General features: G+C 39.3%; 1 protein-coding gene across 1 annotated transcript in view; it reads left to right on the forward strand.

The window, feature by feature from the left end:
- UNC13C (unc-13 homolog C) overlaps positions 1-24573 on the forward strand; it is a 656715-nt gene that overhangs the window by 215366 nt on the left and 416776 nt on the right. Inside the window, exons 4-7 of the mRNA XM_017348010.3 lie at positions 12551-12629; positions 13730-13735; positions 14832-14903; positions 23416-23635. Coding sequence (XP_017203499.2) covers positions 12551-12629; positions 13730-13735; positions 14832-14903; positions 23416-23635 — 377 coding nt within the window. The remainder of the gene's footprint in view (positions 1-12550; positions 12630-13729; positions 13736-14831; positions 14904-23415; positions 23636-24573) is intronic.

Here is a 24573-nt window from a genome sequence, read left to right on the forward strand (position 1 = left end):
TGAGTCATGTTAACTTCGTAAACTTCTGGTCATTTTTGCACCCATGCTTAGGCACTCTCCTGTGTACCTTCATAGCTTATAGACTCTTACAGCAGGTGAGTAGGTTGGGGAAAGCAATACCCAACTTCCCAAGCATAAAAGGCAGTCACGCTTGACACTGTCAGAGGTGAGAGAATCGTCCCTAGTCCAGGAGTGCCAGAAGTCTACCAGACACAGGAGTTGGGATCATGTATCCAGAGCAGCACAGGCACAGGTGGAGCAGCTAAGAATGAGAAATAACAGTGTGGGAATTAATAATCAGAGGAACTTTAAAAATTATTTAATATTTTAATTTATTCAAAAGGCAGAACAACACACACACACACATATACACACACACAGAGCGAGAGTGATAGCGAGAGAGAGAGATGGAGGGAGAGGAAAGGAGGAAGGGGGGGAGAGAGAGAGAGAGAGAGAGAAAGAGAGAGAGAGAGAGAGAGAGAGAAAGGGAAATTTCTCTTTTGCTAGTCCATTCCCATATGACTGCAACAGCCAGAGTTTGGCCAGCTAAAGCCAGCAATGAGGAATTCCCTTCAGGTCTCCCACATGGGTGGTAGGGGCTCAAGTACTTGGGCCATCATCCACTGCCTTCCTAACAGATTAGCAGGAAGCTAGATTGGAAGCAGGGCAGCTGGGACTAAAATTGGTACTGCAGTATGGGATGCTAGGGTCACAAGCAGAGGCTTAACCTTCTGTGCCACAGTGCCTGCCCTGGTCGGAGAAACCTGTTAAAAGTTAACTGATTGGACAATATTATTATATTCTACATTTATGTGTTTAGATAGATCAGTTTGGATTCCTCCAATGCCAACACACTATTCATTAAGACAATACTTGGTATGTTTTGATGGCTTTTCTAAAATTAGATTTTAATGCTACACCAAGAATTTTATAAATTCTCTTAAAATAATAAAACATCCATGGGCTTGCATATAACTAGTGCTTGTCTTAGTTGCCTTCTCTGTGAATAGATTCTGTGATTTAAAGAGCAAATTTTCTTTAAACTTCATTTATTTTTCATTTCGTTCAAAAGGCAGAGAGGCAGATGAACAGAGGAGGGAAAACTTCCATCTGTTATTTCACTTCCCAAAAGCTGGAGCTGAGCCAAACCAAAGCCAAGAGCCCAAAACTCAATCTAGATCTCCCACCTGGGTGTCAGGGACCAATTACTTGACCCATCACCTCCTATCTCAAAGTATACATTAGCGGGAAGCTGGAGTCCGAAGAAGAGCTGCAAGCCAGGGACTGGAAGCCAGCGGCACTCTGATATGGGCTGTGGTAGTCCCAGTGGCATCTTCACCAGTTTGCCAAATGCCCATTTTCTTTACTCTTATTCATTCTTTGTTTTTGCAAGTGTTCTTATTTATATATTTATTTGAAAGGCAGAACAGCAGGGAATAGGAGAGAGAGAAAGGTCCTCTACCTGCTGACTCATTCCCCAAACAGCCACAATAGCCAGGACAGGCCCAGGCTGAAGCAGGGAGCCAGAGGCTGCATCTGGGCCTCCCACATGGGTGGCCTTGGCCCAAGCACTTGGTCACCCAATGCCTTCCACCACATTAGCAGGAAGCAGGCTCAGAATTGGAGCAGCCAGGGCTTGAACCAACTCTGTGATATGGGATACAACCTTACATAGAGAGGCGTAACATCCTGTGCCACAACACTGGCCCCACACTTCTTTCTTTATCCTTGGAAGTGAGTAATGCCTGCAAGTTGTAACTAACTAGAAAAGTTACACCATTGAGTTGAAAGTGTCTTTCATCTGAGCAGAAGTCTGGTTATATTTTTGGATCCTGTCATTTTGGACATGGGGAACTAAAAGAAGGAATACAAGAAACACTTTCTAATAATAAACGAGACCTGACTGTGAAATTATAGTAACCACTTTTGTCTCTGCTTTAAAGTACAGCTAATTTTTCATTAGTGGTAGGAGAGGAATTGTCCAAAATTTTAGGGATCTAAATAGGTAGCTTACTTCAAAAGAACTGTGTCATTAATCTAAGCTTTGAGAAATGTAGTTTCCTTGATATTAGATATTTGATTCTATCTAATTACATTTAAGTAGATACTTTTAAGAAGCTGGACTTTAATTATGAATGATTACACTCTAGCATCTCTGCTTACATGGATCTGGAGACTTTCCAGAAAGAGATGGCTAAGAAAATTAACTCCAAAAAAAAGGGCATTCATAGACACACATGCATATCTCATATTTAGCTTTAAGCCACAGAATCATGGTTTAGAATTGAAACCATACATGGAATGAACTTTATTTTTTTAAAGATTTTTTTGTTTATATATTTGAAAGTCAGAGTTACACAGAGAGAGGAGAGGCAGAAAGAAAGAGAGAGAGAGAGAGGTCCTCCATCCATGGTTCACCCCCCAGTTGGCCGCAACAACCGGAGCTGCACTGATCCGAAGCCAGGAGCCAGGAGCTTCTTCAAGTCTCTCATGGGGGTGCAGGGGCCCAAGTACTTGGGCCATCTTCCACTGCTTTCCCAGGCCACAGCAGAGAGCTGGATCAGAAGTAGAGCAGCCAGGACTTGAACCAGCGCCCATATGGGATACCGGCGCTTCAGGCCAGAGTGTTAACCTGCTGTGCCACATAGCCAGCCCTGGCATGAACTTTAATTAAGGGAAAATTTTATGTCAAACAATACTTAATGATTATTTACAAGAAAGTTTGGGGTTGCATTTGTATTTTTGTTTTGTTCTGTAGCATGTGTTGTATCTGGGGTTAATTTAGGTGCATATAACGTTATGAGAGGGAAAAGAAAGATTTTTGGTATTGATAATTAAAAGTCTCCCCAAAGGCTATGTTGTCTACTTGATACATAATTTGTTGAGGAAATGAGCCCTAGAAGGTACACACTGTAATTGAACTGCTAGAAGTTAATCCCTGGTACCTGATGTGTTCCTAAGCCTAACCTAGAGAAAACATGCAGGAGTGTGTTAACGCTACAATTTAGGTTTTTATTTCCTTAACTCATAATAAAAACCTAGGGCATTTGGTTAATTATTGTGCTATGAAAAAGATTTTGAATCACTGGAAATACAATTTGCAATCCCCTTTCTCACCAGAATAGTATATCTTCCGTATTCTCTTTATCTCTTTCAAAATGTAAATGTGGTATTAGCTTTTACAAAATAATTGAAAGATGAGTAATGAGGTAGTCAGCAGTTCTGAAACCAAGTTTCAAAAGAATAAGAGTTTGAAGAAAAAAACGTGCTTCAGGAGCATTATGGAGCTTTAAGAGGTCAAATGCCAAGAAGAGAGAGAATAATTTAGTAGACTGCAAAGCCTCTATGTGACAATGAGACCATTTACTCTTTAAAATATTATAGCACTTTGATTTAGGAATTTGTCAAGTTCATATAGTTGAATGGAGGGATTAGGAAAAAAATGGCAAAACCACTTCAGTCAAGACCCCCATTAAGAAATCCATTAAGGAATTCGGGATTACTTCAATGATCTTTCAGACTGTCTCTCTATCTTCCTTATTCCTCCTCTAATCCATCATGAATAGTACTGCCAGACTGGTCCTTGTAAACACCGCACTGTCTTCATGTTAGCCTCCTGGCTAAACCCTCGTAGGAAGATGATTGGGGCAGTTTGGTCATGATGAAATGAAGCTGATTTAAACTGGAGATGGGGGATATATATAAAAAAATCCTGGCATTACACAAAATTTACAACAAAAATAGATGGTGTTCCAAATATAAAGGAAGATGCAAATGAGAAATGATGTAAGAGGGGGGAGAGAGAGATAAACAGATTGTGCAGGAGGAAGGACAAGGTTTGTTACTTGGGTGGCTCTTGAATACTGGGATGTTAAGAAACAAAGGAAAAGGAAAACACAGGACATCAGTGGGGTCTGCAGCCCTGAGTATGTCTAGCTTGCTGCCAACCATGTTGGACAAGCATTTGAAGTCTTGGAAACTGAGTTCCACATCCATAAAATGCAAAAATGTTGGAATGTCCACTATATTATTAATATATACCCAGAAAGAGCAAGATGAGAAATATGAATATGTTGTTCTCTACTGGAATTCCATTTTCCCCTTGCCTCCCAGGCATAAGCATTATTGTTTCCCTGAGCATAATTTTATGTAATGGAAAAAGGAATTACAAGGCCTACCCCAAAGGCTATCTTGTTTGCTTGATACAATTGTTAAGGAAATGAATCCTAGAAGGTACATATTGTAATTAAATTGTTAGAAGTTAATCCCAGGTTAGTGACACTGGTATATTTTCCATACAACCATAACTTCTAATATCAAGGCAATTATTTTATGCTCAACCAAAGTGTTTACTCCAAGACAATAAGACATACGGCTGTACTAGTCTTATTTAAAAGATGTCATATTTTTCTCTCAAAGAGATTCAGGGTTACATTAGAGTACAGTATGTGATTTCCAATAAAGAAAAACGTTCATCATTATGGACACAAGAGAATCCAGAATTAATGGAGATAGATGGAGGATTCTGGAAAGATTGGTATGGGAAGAAACTTTCCTCTTTGAAGTTTATTTATATTTTATACAGAGCTTAACATAAAAATATATTAATGCATTGTTTTTCAGGAAGATGAAGTTGGTTGGGTCATCTGTAAAGCTTTTGTCTGATATGAAGCTAAATAAGTAGGATGGGGATGTATGTAAGTGTTAGATTAGGAATATGATTAACCAAGACATAGCCTCATCATGACCATGACCTCAAGGAGGCCCAACAGAGAAGAGAGATTGGATTAAAGCTAAGTCTAAATTGGAAGTTAATAGAACTAAGAATACAACATGGGAACTGGCAAAACCTTCGTGTCGCCCCTTCTCATTCTTTAGTTCTGTATGTAGATAGCTGCCTTCAAGTTCATGGCTGCTAGAGACTTATTACTCACCTACTGGTTTGGAGGAATGTAAATAAATAACCCTGATGCATTGGGGAACTGGCGCTGATTCAGTCAACTTCAACAGGCTCCCTATCTATGAAGTTTGCAATAAAATAATTGCTGCCAATAATATATAATCTACTTACTTATATTCTCATTAAATGTTCTAAACAGTGCTTTAAAGAATGCAGAAGTTTTTGTTTTCCATAGGAAGCAACTGAGATTCATATAAATCTTTAAAAATTCTAATTGGTCAGATAAATACTAGGTTGTTATTTCCTTCCCTGTGATTACATCTCTCTGCCTATTAACCTCCATTAGTGAGGTCTCTGGCTTTCTCTCTGGCCCTCAGGCTTCTGTTTTGGTCCTTTAATGTTTGATTTTGGAGATGAATATCTATCTTTCTTTTTTTTTTTTTTTTTTTTTTTTTTTTTTTTTTTTTTTTTTTTTTTTGACAGGCAGAGTGGACATTGAGAGAGAGAGACAGAGAGAAAGGTCTTCCTTTGCCGTTGGTTCACCCTCCAATGGCCGCTGCGGCTGGTGCACTGCAGCCGGCGCACCGCGCTGATCTGATGGCAGGAGCCAGGTGCTTCTCCTGGTCTCCCATAGGGTGCAGGGTCCAAGCCTGGACTGTTGCAGCCATTTGGAGATTGAATCAGCGCATGGAAGCTCTCACTCTGTCTTTCTACCTTTCAAATGAATAAAATAAATTTTTAAATACATAAGTTTTATTCATTTCAACTTCCCTACAACCAACTTTGGCATGTAGCCAGGATGATTGAAAAGTGGAGGTCCAAGTAGATAAACTTGCACGTTAGGAAGATAGCCGCGGCTGGTGCCGCGGCTCACTAGGCTAATCCTCCGCCTTGCGGTGCTGGCACACCGGGTTCTAGTCCCGGTCAGGGCGCTGGATTCTGTCCCGGTTGCCCCTCTTCCAGGCTAGCTCTCTGCTGTGGCCAGGGAGTGCAGTGGAGGATGGCCCAAGTGCTTGGGCCCTGCACCCCATGGGAGACCAGGATAAGTACCTGGCTCCTGCCATCAGATCAACGCGGTGCGCCGGCCGTGGCGGCCATTGGAGGGTGAACCAACGGCAAAAGGTCTCTCTCTCAATGTCCACTCTGCCTGTAAAAAAGAAAGAAAGGAAGGAAGGAAGGAAGGAAGGAAGGAAGGAAGGAAGGAAGGAAGGAAGGAAGGAAGAAAGGTCTTCCATCCACTGGTTCAGTCCCCAAATGGCCATAGCAACTGGAACTGGGCTGATCCAATGTCAGGAGCCAGGAGCTTCTTCTGTATCTCCCATGTGGGTGCAGGGGCCCAAGCATTTGGGCCAACTTCCACTGCTTCCGCAGGTGTTAAACAGAAAGCTGGAGCAGATAGGAGCAACCAGAACACAAACCAAACCGCAACCCACATGGAATGCTGGCGTTACAGGTGGAGGCTTAGCCTACTATGCCACAGCACCGCCCTGAATAGGAGCCAGTTTGGCATCAACCATCCACTTGTGGAAATGGCACACCTTTATCCCATTATCAGAAAAATCTGGAAAAAAAATAGAAATTTTCACTTTTTTCATCTTACCTTTTTAAATTTTATTTAATATATAACAAATGGCATGCATTTCATATATACAGATTTAGGAACATGGTGATTCTTCCCACCCTACCCTCCCTCCTGTCCACACTCCTACCCTTCTTCTTCCTCCCTCTCCTGTTCCCTCTCTTAATTTTTACAAAGACCTACTTTCAGTTTACTTTATACTCGAAAGATGAACCCTACAGTAAGTAGAGTTCGAATAATATGAGAAAAAAAAAAAAAAAACACTGTTCCTTAACAGTAGAGATAAGAGCTCTAAACAATCATTGAATCACTGTTTTTTAATTAAAAAAATGGTAGGTAAAATTGTATGTATTTTCCATATAGAACTTGATGTTTTGAAGTATATTTATATATTGTAGAAAATTATCTGACATTGTTATGTTTCTTTGTGGTGAGCGTACTTCCACTCTTAGTATTTAATACAATATTTTGTTTTTAACAGTAGCCTCCATGTTGTATAATAATTCTCTTGAATTTATTCCTTCTATGTAACTGAATATTTTCAGAGCTTTGACCAAGAAGTCCTTAACAATCCCCCATTTGCCAACAGCCCAAGCCCCTAGTGAGTACCATGGTACTCTAATTCTGGGAGATCAACTTCTTTGTGAAAATGTTAATTCATTCACAATGCACAGTTTTTTTCATAATGTGCATATTATGTGAACCTTTTGAAGACTATGTATGAGTGAGACCACACAGCACTTGGATTTCTGTGTCCAGTTTAGCGAGCATACTGTCTTCCAACTTCACCCACGTTGTCACAAATGGATTTCCTTCATTTTTAAAGCCCAGATGGTATTCCACAGTGTATGTATGTATAAAATAATGCATTTTATTTTTAAAAATTATTATTTGTTTAACTAACATGGAAGTCAGAGTGGCACAAAAAAGAAAAATAGGGGGAGAGGGAGGGGTGGGTGAGAGAGACTGAGAGACAAAGATTTCCCATCCTCTGGTTCACTATTCAAATGTCTGTAGCAGCCAGGGCTGGGCCCTGATTTTTAGTTTTTAATTAATTTAGTTAAAACACAGATGAGAGACAGAGAAAGAGATAAAGATTGCTGTTAACCACTGGTTCACTTCCCACAAAAGCTCACAATAGCCTGAAAAATCAATCCATGGCTCCCACGTGGGTCACTGAGGCCAACTACTTGACCTGCTGCCTTAGAGATGGCACATTAGGAGTAAGGTGGAATCAGAAAGTGAATTGGGACCTTAACCCAGATGCTCTGATATGGGATGTGAGTGTCCTAGCTGTCATGTTGAACACAAGGCCCAAAGCCCATACTGCTGTGGTCTGATTTGGCAGCCTCTGACCTCCTCATTAAGTCTAGATAATCTCTGCTATATTTTAGCTAGTGTATGTGACCATGGTCTCTGGCCTGGAAAGTCAATATTTTTTCTGCTAATATTTCCAGTCTTCATCTTTTTTGGTTATTTAACATCTACCAGATCTCTCCTGGTTAAGAAGACTCCAACTAATGTAATATAAAACGTATTTGTGTAGGGCCATTTACTTTTTATCCAGTGTTTTCTTAATTCATGAAGCAAGACCAGTAATGTAGACTTTTTTTAAGATTTAAGTTTAGAATCAAAGCTTTATTATTACTTGATGAGTAGGCTCATGAATGTGTATATTTAAATAAACTCTTTGTGGTAAAAGCATAAGGAAGCATAACCTGATTAAGAACATTTCTGGGGGCTGGCGCCATGGCTCACTTGGTTAATCCTCCACCTGCAGTACCAGCATCCCATATGGGCGCCGGGTTCTAGCCCCGGCTGCTCCTCTTCCAGTCCAGCTCTCTGCTGTGGCCCAGGAAGGCAGTGGAGGATGGCCCAAGTGCTTGGGCCCCCGCACCTGCATGGGAGACCAGGAGGAAGCACTTGGCTCCTGGCTTTGGATTGGCGCAGCGCTGGCCGTAGCGGCCATTTGGGGAATGAACCGAGGGAAGAAGACCTTTCTCTCTCTCTCTCTCTCTCTCTCTCTCTCTCTCTCTCTCATTGTCTGTAACTCTACCTGTCAAATAAATAAATAAAAATCTTTTTTTTTTTTTTGACAGGCAGAGTGGACAGTGAGAGAGAGAGACAGAGAGAGAAAGGTCTTCCTTTTGCCGTTGGTTCACCCTCCAATGGCCGCCACGGCCGGCGCACCGCGTTGATCTGATGGCAGGAGCCAGGTACTTATCCTGGTCTCCCATGGGGTGCAGGGCCCAAGCACCTGGGCCATCCTCCACTGCACTCCCTGGCCATAGCAGAGAGCTGGCCTGGAAGAGGGACAACCGGGACAGAATCCGGCGCCCCGACCGGGACTAGAACCCGGTGTGCTGGCGCCGCAAGGTGGAGGATTAGCCTATTGAGCCACGGCGCCGGCAATAAAAATCTTTTAAAAAGAGCATTTCTGAGGTTATTTTTTAAGGATTAATAGGACATTTTTGTTGTGTAGCAGTTTTCCAAATTACAAAATGCAAGTTCAGTGAAATTAAATGACAGGCCTAGAAGAGGCAGAAATGAATTTTGGATGCATAATTTCTAACTTGGATTCATAATTGCATAATGTTTAGATTTGGCCTATGTCCTTGGATTTCTCTGCTCTGATGACAAAAGCATAGGAGGGAAGTGTCAGGAGTAAGAAAACATGTCTGCTAACTGACTCACCAATTAGAAAGTTGACTCACAAGTCTGTGTGCTCCTTGAGAATCGGAATTGGCATCCATGAGAAGGAAATCAAAGAAAAGAAATAAATGATCACTGATAGGAAGAAAATACACAAGTCATTTATGTAACACTTGGCATTTTGTAAATCATTTTCTCAATCATTAGCTCAATTCAACATGTTCCTTTACATGGTTATGAAAATCAGATTATTTAGAAGTCAAAACATTTCAAAACACTTGAAGGCAGCTGGTTAACATGATTGATCTGCAATGTGCTAGAAAGATATTAATGTACATTTAATGTTATTACTAATACTATTCAGAGAGGAGGGAAACCAGAAACTGCTCGGAATCACAGCCCAAGTATGTGACTGGGGGAACACTGTAAAACCATCCACTCTGGCCTTTCCCCACGTGTTTGGTGTCTGAGGTTTTGGAGTGACAGGGTCAACCAGGAATTGGCAGGGAGGGGAGGAAGAAAGAAGAGGGAGAGAAGGAAGGGAAAGGAGAGGAGGGAAGTGAAACAGACATCACACTGATAAAGTTGTTGATGTGATTTGTGAGTTAAGAGGAAAAAAATCATTGCACTTTTGTCTCCCTCACTCTGTCATTTCTTGAAGTTCAAAGGAGCATTTAACATTCTCAGCACACACACAGATAGGACAGTAGGGTGATGGATATGTTAATTTGCTGAACTGAAATTTCAGTAATGTTCACATAGAGCAAAATATCACATTGTACCTCAGAATTACACACAAGTAGTATTTGTCAATTAAAAATAATGGAGAGGTGGGCATTGTGACAAAACATGTCAAACCATGGTGTTGGTTCCAGTCCCAGCAGCTCCACTTCTGATCCAGTTTTCTATTAATGTGCCTGGGAGAAAGCAGATGATGTAAGTACTTTGGTTCCTGCCACCCGTGTGGGAGACCTGGATGGAGTTCCTGGCTCCTGGCTTCAGTGCAGTCCTACCCCAGCTGTTGTGGGCATTTGGAAAGTGAAACAACAGATGGAATCTTTCTGTGTGTGTGTGTGTCTCCCTCCCTCCTTTTCCCGCTCCCTCTCTCTGTTTCTCTGCTTCTACCATTCTCTCCCTCGCTCCAGCTTTCAAATTTATTATTATTTTTAAATGAAAATGTGAAAACACAAAGTTATTATCAAGAAAAATAGCATGCTGACAATGATTCATTTTTGTGACCCAAATTCCCAAGCTTTGACCAACTGTGACTGTCGCAGCACTTGGCTTAGAGAGTGCCAATTGGCTTTATTCTGGAAAACGAGCAAAACTGAATTAGCTTCTTTATCATAAGAATCAGCCATGAACAGGATCTTAATTGTGACCTCTCCTCCACACAGCTGATCCTTCCTTGCTCCTTTCTCTCTCCTTTCCTCTTTTCTGATCTCTACTCCATGTTTTTTCTTTTCATTTACTCTGATCTAAATTAAAGACAACTTATAGTTGAAGTACCTGACTGTAAACATAATTTCTATCACTGATACCTTCTTACACATGTGCAATGACTTTCATATTTCACATTGCTCATAGCATTATATCCCTATTTCCAAACATGTAAGTTATGGCATTATTACTATTTATTACTACTTTAGTCCACTTTTGCTTTCATTACTGTTTTTTAACTTATATGTCATTTTAAGTATTACTTTGAATAACCTTTATTTTTAGAAATTGAGAGGCAGAGCTACATACAGAGAGGGAGAGACAGAAGTCTTGCATCCACTGGTTCACTTCCCAGATGGTACAAGGACCAGAGCTAGGCCAATCCAAAGCCAGGAGCCAGGAGCCTCTTCCAGGTCTCCCACATGGGTTCAGCGGCCCAAGCACTCAGGCCATCTTCCACTGCTTTCCCAGACCATAGCAGAGAGCTGGATTGGAAGTGGAGCTGCTGGCACTCAAATGCGTGCCCGTTTGGGATTCTGGCACCACAAGCGGAGGCTTAATCTACTGCACCACAGCACCACCCTCTGTTATTATTCTTTCATATAAGCTGAATGATTAATTGAATGATTTTCCCAAGATTACGAAGGTGGTAAATGAAACCCACAAGAAGTGATAGAGTAGAACCACGGCTAGTAGGAAAAATTCAGTAAAACAGTAAGTCCTTTGTTATGCTAAGCAGCGAGAACATGCAACCATCTCTGTCATTGGAAACCTAGGCTATAAAATGCTTATCACATACAGTGGCTGGTACTCCATTGCCAGGACTGGCCACATAGCATTCAAGGGTAAAAACTGTTTTCTTCAGGGAAAAAGAAAAAGTGACCCTGAGAAAGAAGTCAGCAAGAAATCTGGAGTTCATGTTGGTATAAAGTGAAGATATCATCAGTAATTTTAGTACCTTCCTGATGTATAAATGAGTAGATTTGATGCAATAAAATTAAATTCAGTGTATCAGACTCATTTATAAGCAAGGATTCTAATTTTAAAATAACATGTTTATTATAAAAACATTGACCATTACCAAATCTATAACAGTGTGAGAGTCTTCTGTTTTTCTCTCATCCAATTTTACTACACAGAGGTAGCTAATTTATCAGTTTCATCAATATCTTTCTAGACACTTTGGGTGCATAGGCATATATATCCACACAAACAGGGAATCACACTAGATGTGCTAATATGGAAACTTGCTCGTTCTGTTCAAAATACTCATATTTTTTCATATGCATATGTGTGTTTGCCTCATTAATTTTCTTTATTGTGACCTTTCCTTGATTTACTTAATATGTATGCTATTGGTGATGGCTTAGGTTACCTATATTTTGGTGGCCCTACAAAAAGAGCACAACAGACGTCCTTGTGCAATAAATTATTTCAATCCTGTTCGTTTATCTGTGGGAAGAATTCCAGTAAATGAAACTGTTTGTTTTAATAATTAGTAGTATTTTAAATTTGTCCCTGACTCCTTTAGGTGCCATTTTGGATTTTAATCTCTAGAGGTACAATAAATCAAACAGTGCTATTTTTGCACTAAAGGTCCTTTCTTTAACATAGGAGGCAGATAGACAAACCAAAATTGCAGCCAAAATGGGTTAGCTCTGTTTCCACGCATAGCAGTTTTGATTCTGCTCTGTGCACACAGCCAAGAACAGTGAGTACCCAGGGCCATGAATGTCTGAAACTCCCAACATATGGCGCTGTCCAAGGAGGCAACTGATTACCATCATGATAGGTGTAGGAGTTTTCTCTCACAAGACAGCGTCCTGGAATCTTGGATCTTCGCTGCTTTGTGAATTCGCTGAAAACTGTGGTTCATTTTCATCTTTTCCATAGGCAGTGCGCTATAAACAGCTCTGTTATGTGTATTAGAAGAGGTCATTTTACCTATTGAAAATTATTGCTTTTGTGCCCCCTTCCAGGGCTGGACGGGGGCTCTACGGCATTGACAGTATGCCAGATCTCCGCAGGAAGAAAACTTTGCCTATTGTACGAGATGTGGTGAGTTTCTCCTGTTCATTTTCTTTGCTTTCAAGTGTTGACCTTTTCTTTGTTAAAATGCACTGTGTCCTCTTTATTAACTACTTACTCTATAAATCTTTCACAGAATTAAATACATGAAGCCAAATTCTTCCTAGATTTATATTTATTATTTCTTTTAGAATGTATTAGACAGAGAAAATAACTCTAACCTTTGGACGGCTTTTGATATTTATTAGTTGAAATTAAAAGTTGAGCTAAAATGATGCTTTAATTGAGTGAAAGGAAATCTCACAGCATGCCACATGAGCTGCTACCTCTGAGCTTGGATGTGTTCAGTGTTACGAATGACCACAAATTTAATTTGCAGAGTTTTAGGGGTTACTTTGAACTTCTTTACCTTAAGCTAGTACATTTGAATGCTTTATAAAACAAGCAGATAATATTAATGAAATTCTTTATTATAGTATATTAAGGTCAATTCTAACCAATTGCACTTTTATCTAAAGAAAACCACAGTCTCTGAGTCATTAAAATCATTATTAGTCCTTTATTACTACCTGATTCTGCATAAGTTATTCTCTTATAATGACATATTCTAGGGACCACCTAGAAACAGAAAGAATTGGTAATGGTCTGCATTACATTAATTTAAAAAGCTCATTAGCATGAAGAAAGTGATAAGTATTCTATTTTCTAAGTGCAGCAAATAGATTTGACTCTTATTTAAGATCACATAATTCAGTACCATTAAGTTATCCAAAATTTATTCAGTTTTCTGTTGGCATGTGCTAGATCATTAACAACATAAAACACAGTTTTTCTCCAGAGAAACATAAATTTCCATTTTAATTACAATGAACGCTTTTTACCGTCTAATTTTTATTGTTGTTAGAACACCTTCAGATGAAGACTATCACTTTGGTTTTAAATAAGATCTGACTGGAAAGATCTAATACTAGGAAGCATGGCTTGTTAGCAGAATGAGCTCAGATGCTTGGCATTATAGTGTGGACATTATTTTAAAGTGTTAGGCTAATTGAATATGGTTAGGCTCTTTTGCCACCTTGCATATGTCTAATTATTTGCACTTTGTTTCCTCTCACTCCTGGAATCTTCAGGCCATGGTAAGTGCTTTTCAATTTATTTAGTTAATATTTGCTAATCTTCTCAAACAACATGCACTGGCTTGTGGGATATCCTGATGGGGAAATAAAAAGATAAAGACATTCAAGAATAAGCAGTCTGTGTTCTTTGAGAATTTATATCTAGTTCAGTTATGAAAGACAGCCTATAGCATGTATTCTATCACTGTAAACACATACTAAAATAAAATAAAAACATAATTTTGTTGACAATTACTTATGAGATACAAAGAATAAGTTGAATAAGCTCTTGAAGGTAATCTTTGTGGTCAGGGCGGAGATTGGTGTGGATTGGTAGAGAGTGACTTTACCTTTGGCACCAAAGACAATCAGGAATGCATTATTCCACTATAACTTTCTTTTGTTCCTTCTGAGAGAGCAGATTTAATACCCTGATTTGGACTTCTGATTTCCAAAGTTCTCTGTATTATATTATATCACTTTTGTTAGAGCAGCAGGTAATAAGCCATCTATTTTATAAGTACAGAAACTAAAGAGATTTGACACTTACTTAAGATTACATAATTTATCAGCATTAAGTCAGGAAAATGAATCCAAGTAAAATGATTCTAAGGATATCAAATGAGCACTTGGGAGGAAATCTTCTGGCTAGATATGGAGGGGTATTCTAGGAAAATACGAATAACCCAAGAATCACCTAACACCAGCTGTGACTGATGGCCATTACCTAAGTTGGGCTGACTTGGTGTCAATGTTCATGTTTTGAGAAGGAATGTGGTAGTAACTACCTCAGGAAATAATGAAATTCTGGAAGGTTCATGCTAGTTTCAAAATTCAAGTCTGTGGTCTGGTCTTGGAGGGCTGCAGTTGTGTCATCTGTAATCTCTAGAAGGTAGATTTGATGATCAATAGGATCTTTTCCAACTTCCCTGTTTTATGATTTCATGTTCTGGGTCAATTGGTTGACTGACAAAAAAGCATGTATCTAATGACTAAAAACATGAACACTGACAGTTGATATTCATATATTTCCATGAATGCTGAGAAATATGCATGTGGCAACCTCCCCATGTATTAAAAAGTCATAATTCTGTTTTGTTTTGTTTTTTTTTTCCAGACCTTGGCTGCCCGGAAATCTGGACTTTCCCTTGCCATGGTGATTAGAACATCACTAAACAATGAGGAACTGGTAGGTACAGTGCCAACTACTATGTATTAATAGTAATAATGGAATAAAATCCATTTTACTTGAGCTGTTCTGCTGGAATGTTTATTCCAACGTTCCAAGAATAACTGGTAACATGGTGAAAATCTGACCACAAGCTGAATTCCTCAGGGCCTCCACATTAGCAGTAACAACTCTGTTCTTCAGAAATATACATACCTCCCCATCTTTAGAAATGCTATTTCTAAAAATTCATAAAATAGTTTATCTGCTTTCTCCCCCTGCAAAAATCCTACCAGTTTTTCCAAATTTAACATGCAAGTTTCGCTTTTTAAATGAGGTTTACCCAAACACCCTCCTTGCTTTCTGGTTGAATTTTTAGCTTCCTCCTCTGGACTTTTATACCATTTAATCATGACTTCTGAAACATAGGATGGATAAAGGTGATGGCTGCCTGGGGTGAGTCCCATCTGTGGCACTTAATAAGCAGAGTTATATCTGGCAAGTTTAGTAACTTTTCTGAACCTGAGTTCCCTCAGCTATAAAGTGAGGTAATAGTGAAACTAGAGGATTACAGGAGTTGATACATAATAAATGTTGGACATAACCGGGAATATAGTCAACAGTACCCAAGAGCTGGTATGCTATTTTTGTTATAATCAACTTGATTATTATGTATCAAACTCCCATTTTAGACTTGGATACCCATGCATTTGACAGTATATCTTGTCTGTTTTTACTAAACATGTTCATCACCATTGCTTAGCACCCTGTCCAGCATAAGAGAGATGCTTTGTTCATTCTAGTTGAAGGAAGAACCAGCCCCACTGGAAGACACATGTAGGCTCGCAATACATGTGTCAGTGATCCTTAAATGTGGCTTACTAGAACACCCAAGGATGTTTTAAAACATACCTCTGCCTGGGTGTCACTGTGACTTCCTTGGCCTGAAGTATAACATAGGATTAGGGATTTTAAAGAAACCTTGTATTTTGTGAGTGTGTGTGTGTGTGTATGTGTGTGTGTTGTGCTCTGATAACTCTTTCCTTCATGTTCAGCTGAGAATTTACTTGGGATAGTTCACCTGTGTCCTCCCCTATGGAAACTAACATCTCCCATCTCTCTCTATTTCAGCAACATTTGCATTAAAAATAAAAATTCCACTACTATGACATTACTTTAAATTTTTAATGCATTTGACAGTTAAATATCACTATTTATATCTGTATCTCTCATTCTCTTATTCCTGTCATTGTCATCCTCCACCAAAAAGAGAACATTTACTAGGTCCTTTTATCTGCAAGCTCCTTCCACCCCAATACACGGGTACCCACTGAGAAACATGAAAGGGTGAAGAAGCCGTTCATGTTCATTGTGCAGGTCCATTGAGTATGAGGGGGCTACACTACAGAATATGAAAAATGTGACTGCAGCCCCAGGGTCTTATTTTCATTTTAATCCATTAGATTTATGATACCAAGTAATGTTTTGAATACAGTTTGGATACATGAGAAAGCAAACACTTTCAGAAGTATATGAGGAAGCTTGGTCTTGCTTGCAGAATCTCAAAACATCTATCATTTTTCTTGTGAGGAGATAATCAACGTTAAAGGATTTTTATTGACAAACTCCAACAGGGTTCCTTGCCTGTGTTTCAAAATATAGTATTTGATTCAAACTACAGATATCTATTCCTAGGAAAAGTTATTAGGAAAGCAATAGAAATTAATGGATTGAGACAACATTTTCTGAGGTCCTGAACAGACAGCACATCCTCACTTTATGGTTTAATTTGCTATTTAATTTTTAGCATCTTAAAAGTATCATTTCCTCCTTTTGCCTCAGAGGTCTAAATAAAGGGCTTCTCTAGCTATGTGTTGCATGATGAATATAGTGCATCCGCTCCCCCTGAAGTTCATCAAGACCATTCTCCTGGGGCCTATGTCTGAAACAGTAAATGAAATATGATTTCTGTACAACAGGCATATTAAATGTCACTCTTGACAAGCTGTCACATTCGGTCATTTCATGGGCAACTCACATAAATGCTGAAGCAAATAATTTCCACACTCTGGTGCTGGAAGTCTTTCTAGGCACCCTCGAAGTGAAAGCATGAAATACTAGCTTTTGCATGAAGAAAAATGACTTGTCCACGTGGGAAATATCAAACAGTAGAGCTTCTACTTTAATTAAAGAGATGCAAAATAGAAATCTCAGTCATCTCTTGCAAGGAAAGCAAGGGCTATAATGTCTGATACAAGATGACAGTGGGTAAGGCCCACACTGGCTGCACTAACATTAATACCTCCCCTTCTTCACAGCCAAGGGCTGGATTCCTTTCCAGGGAGTGCTGACTTGGAAAGAGGCAGTAATGAGGCCCAGTTTAAAGATTATCTCTTGTTTACCAGTATTGCTATTGGTCCTGAGTCCATTTTACAACAAATGTCTTTGGCTTGAGAGACATCTTGGCCCTACTCCATGATGTAGGAGCTGTGGGACCTTGGGCAAGTTATTGAAACACTCTTGGCCTTGCTTTTCCCGTGCTTACAGATCATATAATATTTTACACTTATGTTCATAAGTAAGTGGTCTGTGTTCATAAATATGGCCTGTGAGGTGCTGGGACCTTGCACAGTTTTGGCATCAATACTGAACTTGCTTCATAAAATAATCTGGGCAGCTTTCATTTTTTTTCTGCACTTCTTTGGGATGCTTTTTGTAAAGTAGGTTGCTTACTTTGAAGGATTAGAAAACTCCCCTCTAAAACCATCTGAGCTGTGTATTTATTGGGAACAACCTAATGATTGCATTTATATTCTTTGAATGCATGTTCTTGAGTAAGTTTTCAACTTTCACATTTCCTCTGAGAGTTTGAAATTGAGATAGAAGTGACATGAGTAGTACATGAAAAATCTTCTCATTTGGTTCCAGGTCATGCCCTGTGTCCTTACTGAACTTATGTCCTATATTGTGCTGTCCTTGAGTCAGCGAGTCCTCCACCTGACCTCCATTCTGCTCTCTTTGTTTGGATTGACCCCATGGGTTATTAGGATGATAATTAGCATGTGTTCTAAATTAATACAGGGGTAAGAAAATGACTTACAGTCTTCTATGGATGAGCATTTAACTTTCTGTGTTTGTACTTTCTGCTATGAAAAAGTGACAAGTAATTTTAATTTCTATGGTCAGTTTTATTGATGATTCTTCAGATGAACAAATCAGCACTGAAATTGTATCTATTTTTGTACTCGGGAATTTATTCTAGCATTGCCTTTTTCTTCATATTTATAACATATTTTGTAGATTATTTTTACTTTGCAAATCATCTGGGCACTTTTGTTCAGAAGCATTAATAAACAAGTTCTGTTTTTTTTTGTTTTTTTTTTTTTCTTTTGTTTTTGCCTGGCAGAGTTAGACAGTGAGAGTTTTTTATCGACAGTGTATCGACAGTGAGAGAGAGGCAGAGAGAAAGGTCTTCCTTCCGTTGGTTCACCCCCACAATGGTCGCTACTGCTGGTGCTACGCCGATCCGAAGCCAGGAGCCAGGTCCTTCCTCCTGGTCTCCTATGCGGGTGCAGGGCCCAAGCACTTGGGCCATCCTCCACTGCCCTCCCAGGCCATAGCAGAGAGCTGGCCTGGAAGAGGAGCAACCGGGACTAGTACCTGGCACCCCAACCGGGACTAGAACCTGGGGTGCCGGCACCATGGCGCCGGCCTCCAAGTTCTGTTTTCTAATCAGTATGCATCAAGTGCTTGAAAGATACTTAAACACAAGAAGCATATACTTGCCTTGCAGTTATCAATATGTGATGTGATTTTTTTTTTTTTTTTTTTTTTTTTTTTTTAGTATGGGGAAGGCATGCTTTACATAATCCCATCTGGGAAACCCACAGCCCAAGGAAGAAGATAGAACTAACCTTATTAATTTAATCATCAGTTAACACAATAGGAGATAAAGGTGGAGAAAAATGCAGCAAATGGAGGTAGCCATTAGAATTTTTACCAGTTGATAAATTATGATATTGATGGCCTAGCGTAAGCAGGCATTGCTCTTGGCAGGAAGCTTCATTGCCTTGTTTCTCAGACTCATTTCTAGTTTCCTGAGATAGCTATGAATAGAAAAGGCAATTTATTTCCTTACAGTGTCCTAATTGTTTTTTTTCCAAATGTGGTATGTTAGTCAACTCAGCCTACATCAATATCTTTGAGTAGGAATTTTCAACAAAGCATTTGTCTAGAATATGAACATTCTCCTCTTGTGGTCTATAAGTTGTACTTGGCTACAGAGGCTTATCAGAAATTGGAAGCATTTATTACTCTCATTTCTATAGCTTAAAATAGCATTTGTGGTTACTAAAAGCTGCCTTCTTTACTGGAGTCATTTAAACATTGTAAAAATAATTTTGTTTTCCTAAATGCATATGTTTTTCATCCTGTCTATGCATAGAAAAAATACTGGAAGGACACGCATCAAACCATGCCTACCTTTGAAAAACTGAATTATTTTTTGGTTAAGTGACTGTTTTATAAATTGTTTTTCTATAAATTACTTTTTCAGTGAATATGCACTTCATATGGATAAAAAACACACATATTTTAGAAAATTGTGTATGTTTTCTATAGAAAATTTTGAAAATTTAGAAAGATTTAGCATAGTTGATCAGGAACTCACCCCATGTTTCTGAATTTCTCTGTCTTCTGGTGTCAATCCCAGTATTTAAGGTTTTTTTCATCTAAGTCATTCTTCTGTGTCCATGGGGAATTGATTCTAAGTGCTCCGAAGCCATGAACATGTGCACATGCTCAACTACCTTGTTTACAATGACGTACATTGGGTACCTCCTATATTCTTTAAGTCATTTTGAGATTACTCATTATACTTAATATAACATATATGCTATTTAAATAGGAAGATATTGTTTAGGAAATAATTACAAGAAAAAAATCTGGAAATGTTCAGTACAGACACTTTTTCTGCCTTCTTCACCATCTTCAGTTGGTTGAGTCCATGGATGTGGAATCCATGGATATAAAGTGCCAACTGCGACTGATTCAATTTGTTTACCTAAGCAGAAATTCTCCCTTGATAACATTCCCAGTCTCCTCTTCCCCTCGACTGAGCCCTATTACTTGTAGCTAATTACTATCTGCTTACTCAAGGTGTTACATTAAAAATAACCTTTTTTTTCCTTTAATCTAATTCTGAATGTAATGGTAAACTACAGATTTCCATTTGCCACAATCTCTGTTTTCTTTCATGCTTTTATCCATTTTTTTAATCTGTTCCTATCCCACAAAAGTCCTACATTCTGTTTGTCTTACAATCCTGCCAGACTTAATCTGGTTTTGCTGCCAAGAAAGTACCTCCTTTCCCTAACATACAGCGTTGCCCTGAAATATAAAATCCCTATTTTATAAAATGTATTTTTAAAAACTTTCTTCCACTATTAATGTTCATTTTCTGAACTAACCACCACTTCATATTATGCTTGTTGCAATAAGGAACGTTTTAATAAGCCATTTATGAGTAATTTTCAGCTCTGACAAACACAAACCCATATCCCAAAAGACAAGATTCATTTTACATATCCAGGGAAATGGAGACACGTTTTAGTGAGTTAGCTCATGTTTTTATCCAGCATCTATAACTTTTGTGTATTGGGGTATGTCTTAGTGCCCATTCAATTGATTTTCCATGTACTGTTTAATAAATTTTCCATGTCTTTTTTTAACTTTTTGACATGAATATCACTCTACTTTTGTGTGAAATGGATCATGGCTTTTTCACAAAACCAGAGTAAACAGAACACTTTAACGAAACTTTCTTCACTATTCATAACTTTTATTTATCTTCCTCCAGCACATTTAAGTTTTTAGCATTTATCGTTTATATTTGTTACTTTTACTTTATAACTATTTATTGAAAATAATAAAAAGTAAATGAACAAAGGGGAGTAGATAAACTATATGAACCTTTTAATTAATCTTGAAATGAATGTACCAATGCATGCTCACAAACACCCTGTTACCCACCTCTGCTTTGTAAATTAATATGTATTTCTTACTTTTCTTGTATTTAGTAGCAGTACCTTGTTCTCTACTTAGTATTGCATTCAGTTGGAATGATTGCTTTTTTTTTCTTCACTGGGACAAACAACAAATTGACTGATGTAATTCCTTAGTGGTACAGTTAGACTGCAGACACTCTATTAAAGACCAGACCACACACAGCCCACAGACCTTTGCCCTCTGCTGACACAGGAGATACCATTTGTATGTGTGAATGATTGATGAGAAATCTATTGTGCCAAGATCATTCAGTACATTTTAATGATATTGAAGATAGCCACTGTGCTAGAGAGTAAAGAGGAGGCAAAAATTAATAATACATGCTCCTATTTCTCCATGAACTATGAACAGTTCTTGGAAAGACACCTGCTTTATTAAATGAAGCCAAAAGGTGTATTTGGCTCAAGCTACCTTCACTGAAAAGTAATTGATCCAGTTGTTCTTTTCTTTTCTTTTTTTACCTTTTAACCTTTTATTTAAGGTATACAAACTTCATGCATTTCATCAATACAAATTTAGGAACATACTGGGATCTCCCAGTTGGCTGTTTGCCATATTTGACCATAACCACTGCTCTGTGGACACATTTGAAGCATAGAGCTTTGGGGAAGATGGGAAGTATCAAGACTTCTGGCCTCCAATTAAAATGAGTAAACAGAATAAAATTGTTGATCTTAAGTTCACTCATCTGGAAAGGGGAAATATTGAGAAACTACACAAAGAGTAAATGTTTGAGATGACAGATATATTTACCCTGATACGATCATTACACAATGTCACATAATGCTCTGTAAGTACATAAAATCCTTATATACCAACGAAAATGATAGAAATAAAACAAAGGAAGCAAACAACAATGAACTTTGGGTTGTCCAAACCCTCATCTAGCAGAAGGCATGGAGCTGGGCATCCAAAGACAGAAAATTCTTCAGCAAAGCTTCACTCCCTGGCAGGAAACCTCCAAACACTGTTCCCAGGCATATGCTGGGAAAATGCATAGTGAGGAATATGTACCGTTAAAGGGCAATATGCTATTACCAGATTGTGCAATTGCAAAATAATGGAAAGTTGGTCATTTCAACACTGTGGGAAGATATTCTGAAATGAGATTTAAGGATGATTAGTGTATAATAGAAATACTTCCATTCTAGCATCTCTTACCATCAAGCTTCTTGGAGGATTTGTGTAAATAACATCCATTATGCACTGGCAGTCATGTGAAATTATCTGGAAATATAATAGCCTTGGAGGTGTTGGTATTTCTCTCAGGAGGTCACTTGCATAGTGGGATATGAGAAGCATAGAGAAGGGTGTATCTCAGTTCTCATTTCCATTACCCTATATTTTTGTTATATAGAAAAAACTGTAGTACTAATACTTAGAATGTATTTAGTGTTTTGAAACCTATCAAAGACTTTTGTTACCATTATATAATTTTGTCTCCAAACTAATACCCTGTGATACTAGAGCAGAGCAAGAGGTCTTAGAGACTTTGCTTCTCTGTACATTAAAGGACTCATAAATGGCAGATCATTATTCATTTTTCAAAAAACATTCTATCCCTGCCATGTGCCAAGGACAATGATAACCTCTGTTTAGGCACTAAGGAGAGAAAGATAGAAGGTAGTCCCTGCCTAAGAGCCCATTTTAAGTATTAAGTGAACAACCAAGCCTACACAACAAAACTCAGATCTTCTGGCAACAGGTTTAGTGGATATTCCAATCCACCAATGGCTTGCCGTTAGACAGTTACCCACCTTTAAAATATAAATCACCATAGGGGAGTGCCACTTGTAACCTTTATCTGCTTGTGAGTTAGCTGCTGGGATCCTTTGTATGTTACTGGTGATGAAAGGATTTTCCAGCAGGCACTGGGGCTAGGGAGCAGTCAATGCCAGTGAGGCCCACAGAAGCAGAGAAGAAAGGCCTGGGCAGGATAGAAGAGAAGAGTGGTGGTGGTGTTTCTAGACAGTTAGGATCAGCATTGAGAAGTTTCCATACTTCACATTTTTACCGAAAGCCAACTAAGAATACTAGTATAGATCTATTTTTTGAATTAATGTTTCCTGAACATCTTTCTGAAGTCAGGTCCTAAGTTAACCTCTGGGACTGATGTAGCAGCAAGTACACTGTTCACCATCCTTGCTCTTGTGGAGTTTGTGTTAGAGCCAGGACAGAAAAATTACTGTATTCCAACTGTGTGTAGCTGTAAAAGAAGCCAGCCCATCATGTTGGCCCAGTCTGATCTGGGAAATCAGGGATTTCTTTTTGTTCAAATGATGAAATTGGTCCCTAGAATACTGAGTGAACCATAAGTGGGCAGAGTTGTTTTTCCTGTTATCACTTACATTGATAAAAGGGGCTTTCACAAAACAGCATTTTTAGGGAAAAGTGATAAAATGGTTTGCTTTATGATGAGTTCTCCAATTCCACTGATTTGGCTTGCATTGGTAACTTCTCTCCACAGAAAATGCATGTCTTCAAGAAGACTTTGCAGGCATTGATCTACCCCATGTCTTCCACCACCCCACACAATTTTGAGGTCTGGACAGCTACAACGCCCACCTATTGTTATGAGTGTGAAGGGCTCCTGTGGGGCATTGCCCGGCAAGGCATGAAGTGTTTGGAATGTGGAGTGAAGTGCCATGAAAAGTGCCAGGACCTCCTCAACGCCGACTGTTTGCAGAGTGAGTACTCGATTTGGTTGCAGGAGTGGTGCACAGTGCCTGTCTTATCCTATATGTTTGCAGATTAGATGTCCAGCTCTTGGGGTTTTCAACAATTCCCACCCATTCCATCCTCTCCCTTCCTACCACTCTGACCAAGAATAAAATTTCAGTATAACTTCTGACTTACATCTTGCTTATGCCTCATTATAGTCTGATATGGTAAGAGGAGATGTGTAAAATAGTGTTCCCCAGCCTGTTTGAAACCTTCTCCCAAGTCATTCTGAACACTGTGGACCAGGATATAGTGTCAGGCATGGGAGTCCTTGTCTACATCACTGAAAAGGACTAAGTCTCCACCTGGCCACTGAAGGCTTGAAGGGACTAGCCCTCTTCCCAGAGCCCAATCTTATTTTTTTAGTAAAACAGCCTTTTTTTTTTTTTTATGTTTTGACAGGCAGAGTGGACAGTGAGAGAGAGAGAGAGACAGAGAGAAAGGTCTTCCTTTGCCGTTGGTTCACCCTCCAATGGCCGCCGCGGCCGGCGCGCTGCGGCCGGCGCAACGCGCTGATCCGATGGCAGGAGCCAGGAGCCAGGTGCTTTTCCTGGTCTCCCATGGGGTGCAGGGCCCAAGCACCTGGGCCATCCTCCACTGCACTCCCTGGCCACAGCAGAGAGCTGGCCAGGAAGAGGGGCAACCAGGACAGAATCCGGCGCCCCGACCGGGACTAGAACCCGGTGTGCCGGCGCCGCTAGGCAGAGGATTAGCCTAGTGAGCCGCGGCGCCGGCCCAAAACAGCCTTTTTTTTTAAAAAAAAAATCATGTTCTCCAGACAGGGAGAACTGCAGTTACAGTAACTGGAATTGTTTGCCAAGCCTATTCTTTTTGGCTTCTTTTTAATTTTTTTTTTTTGATGTTTTAAGGTAAACAAGTTTTGTGTCTTTCGTATATACAGATT

Source organism: Oryctolagus cuniculus, chromosome 12 (assembly GCF_964237555.1).
Source record: "Oryctolagus cuniculus chromosome 12, mOryCun1.1, whole genome shotgun sequence".
Classification (NCBI taxonomy): domain Eukaryota; kingdom Metazoa; phylum Chordata; class Mammalia; order Lagomorpha; family Leporidae; genus Oryctolagus; species Oryctolagus cuniculus.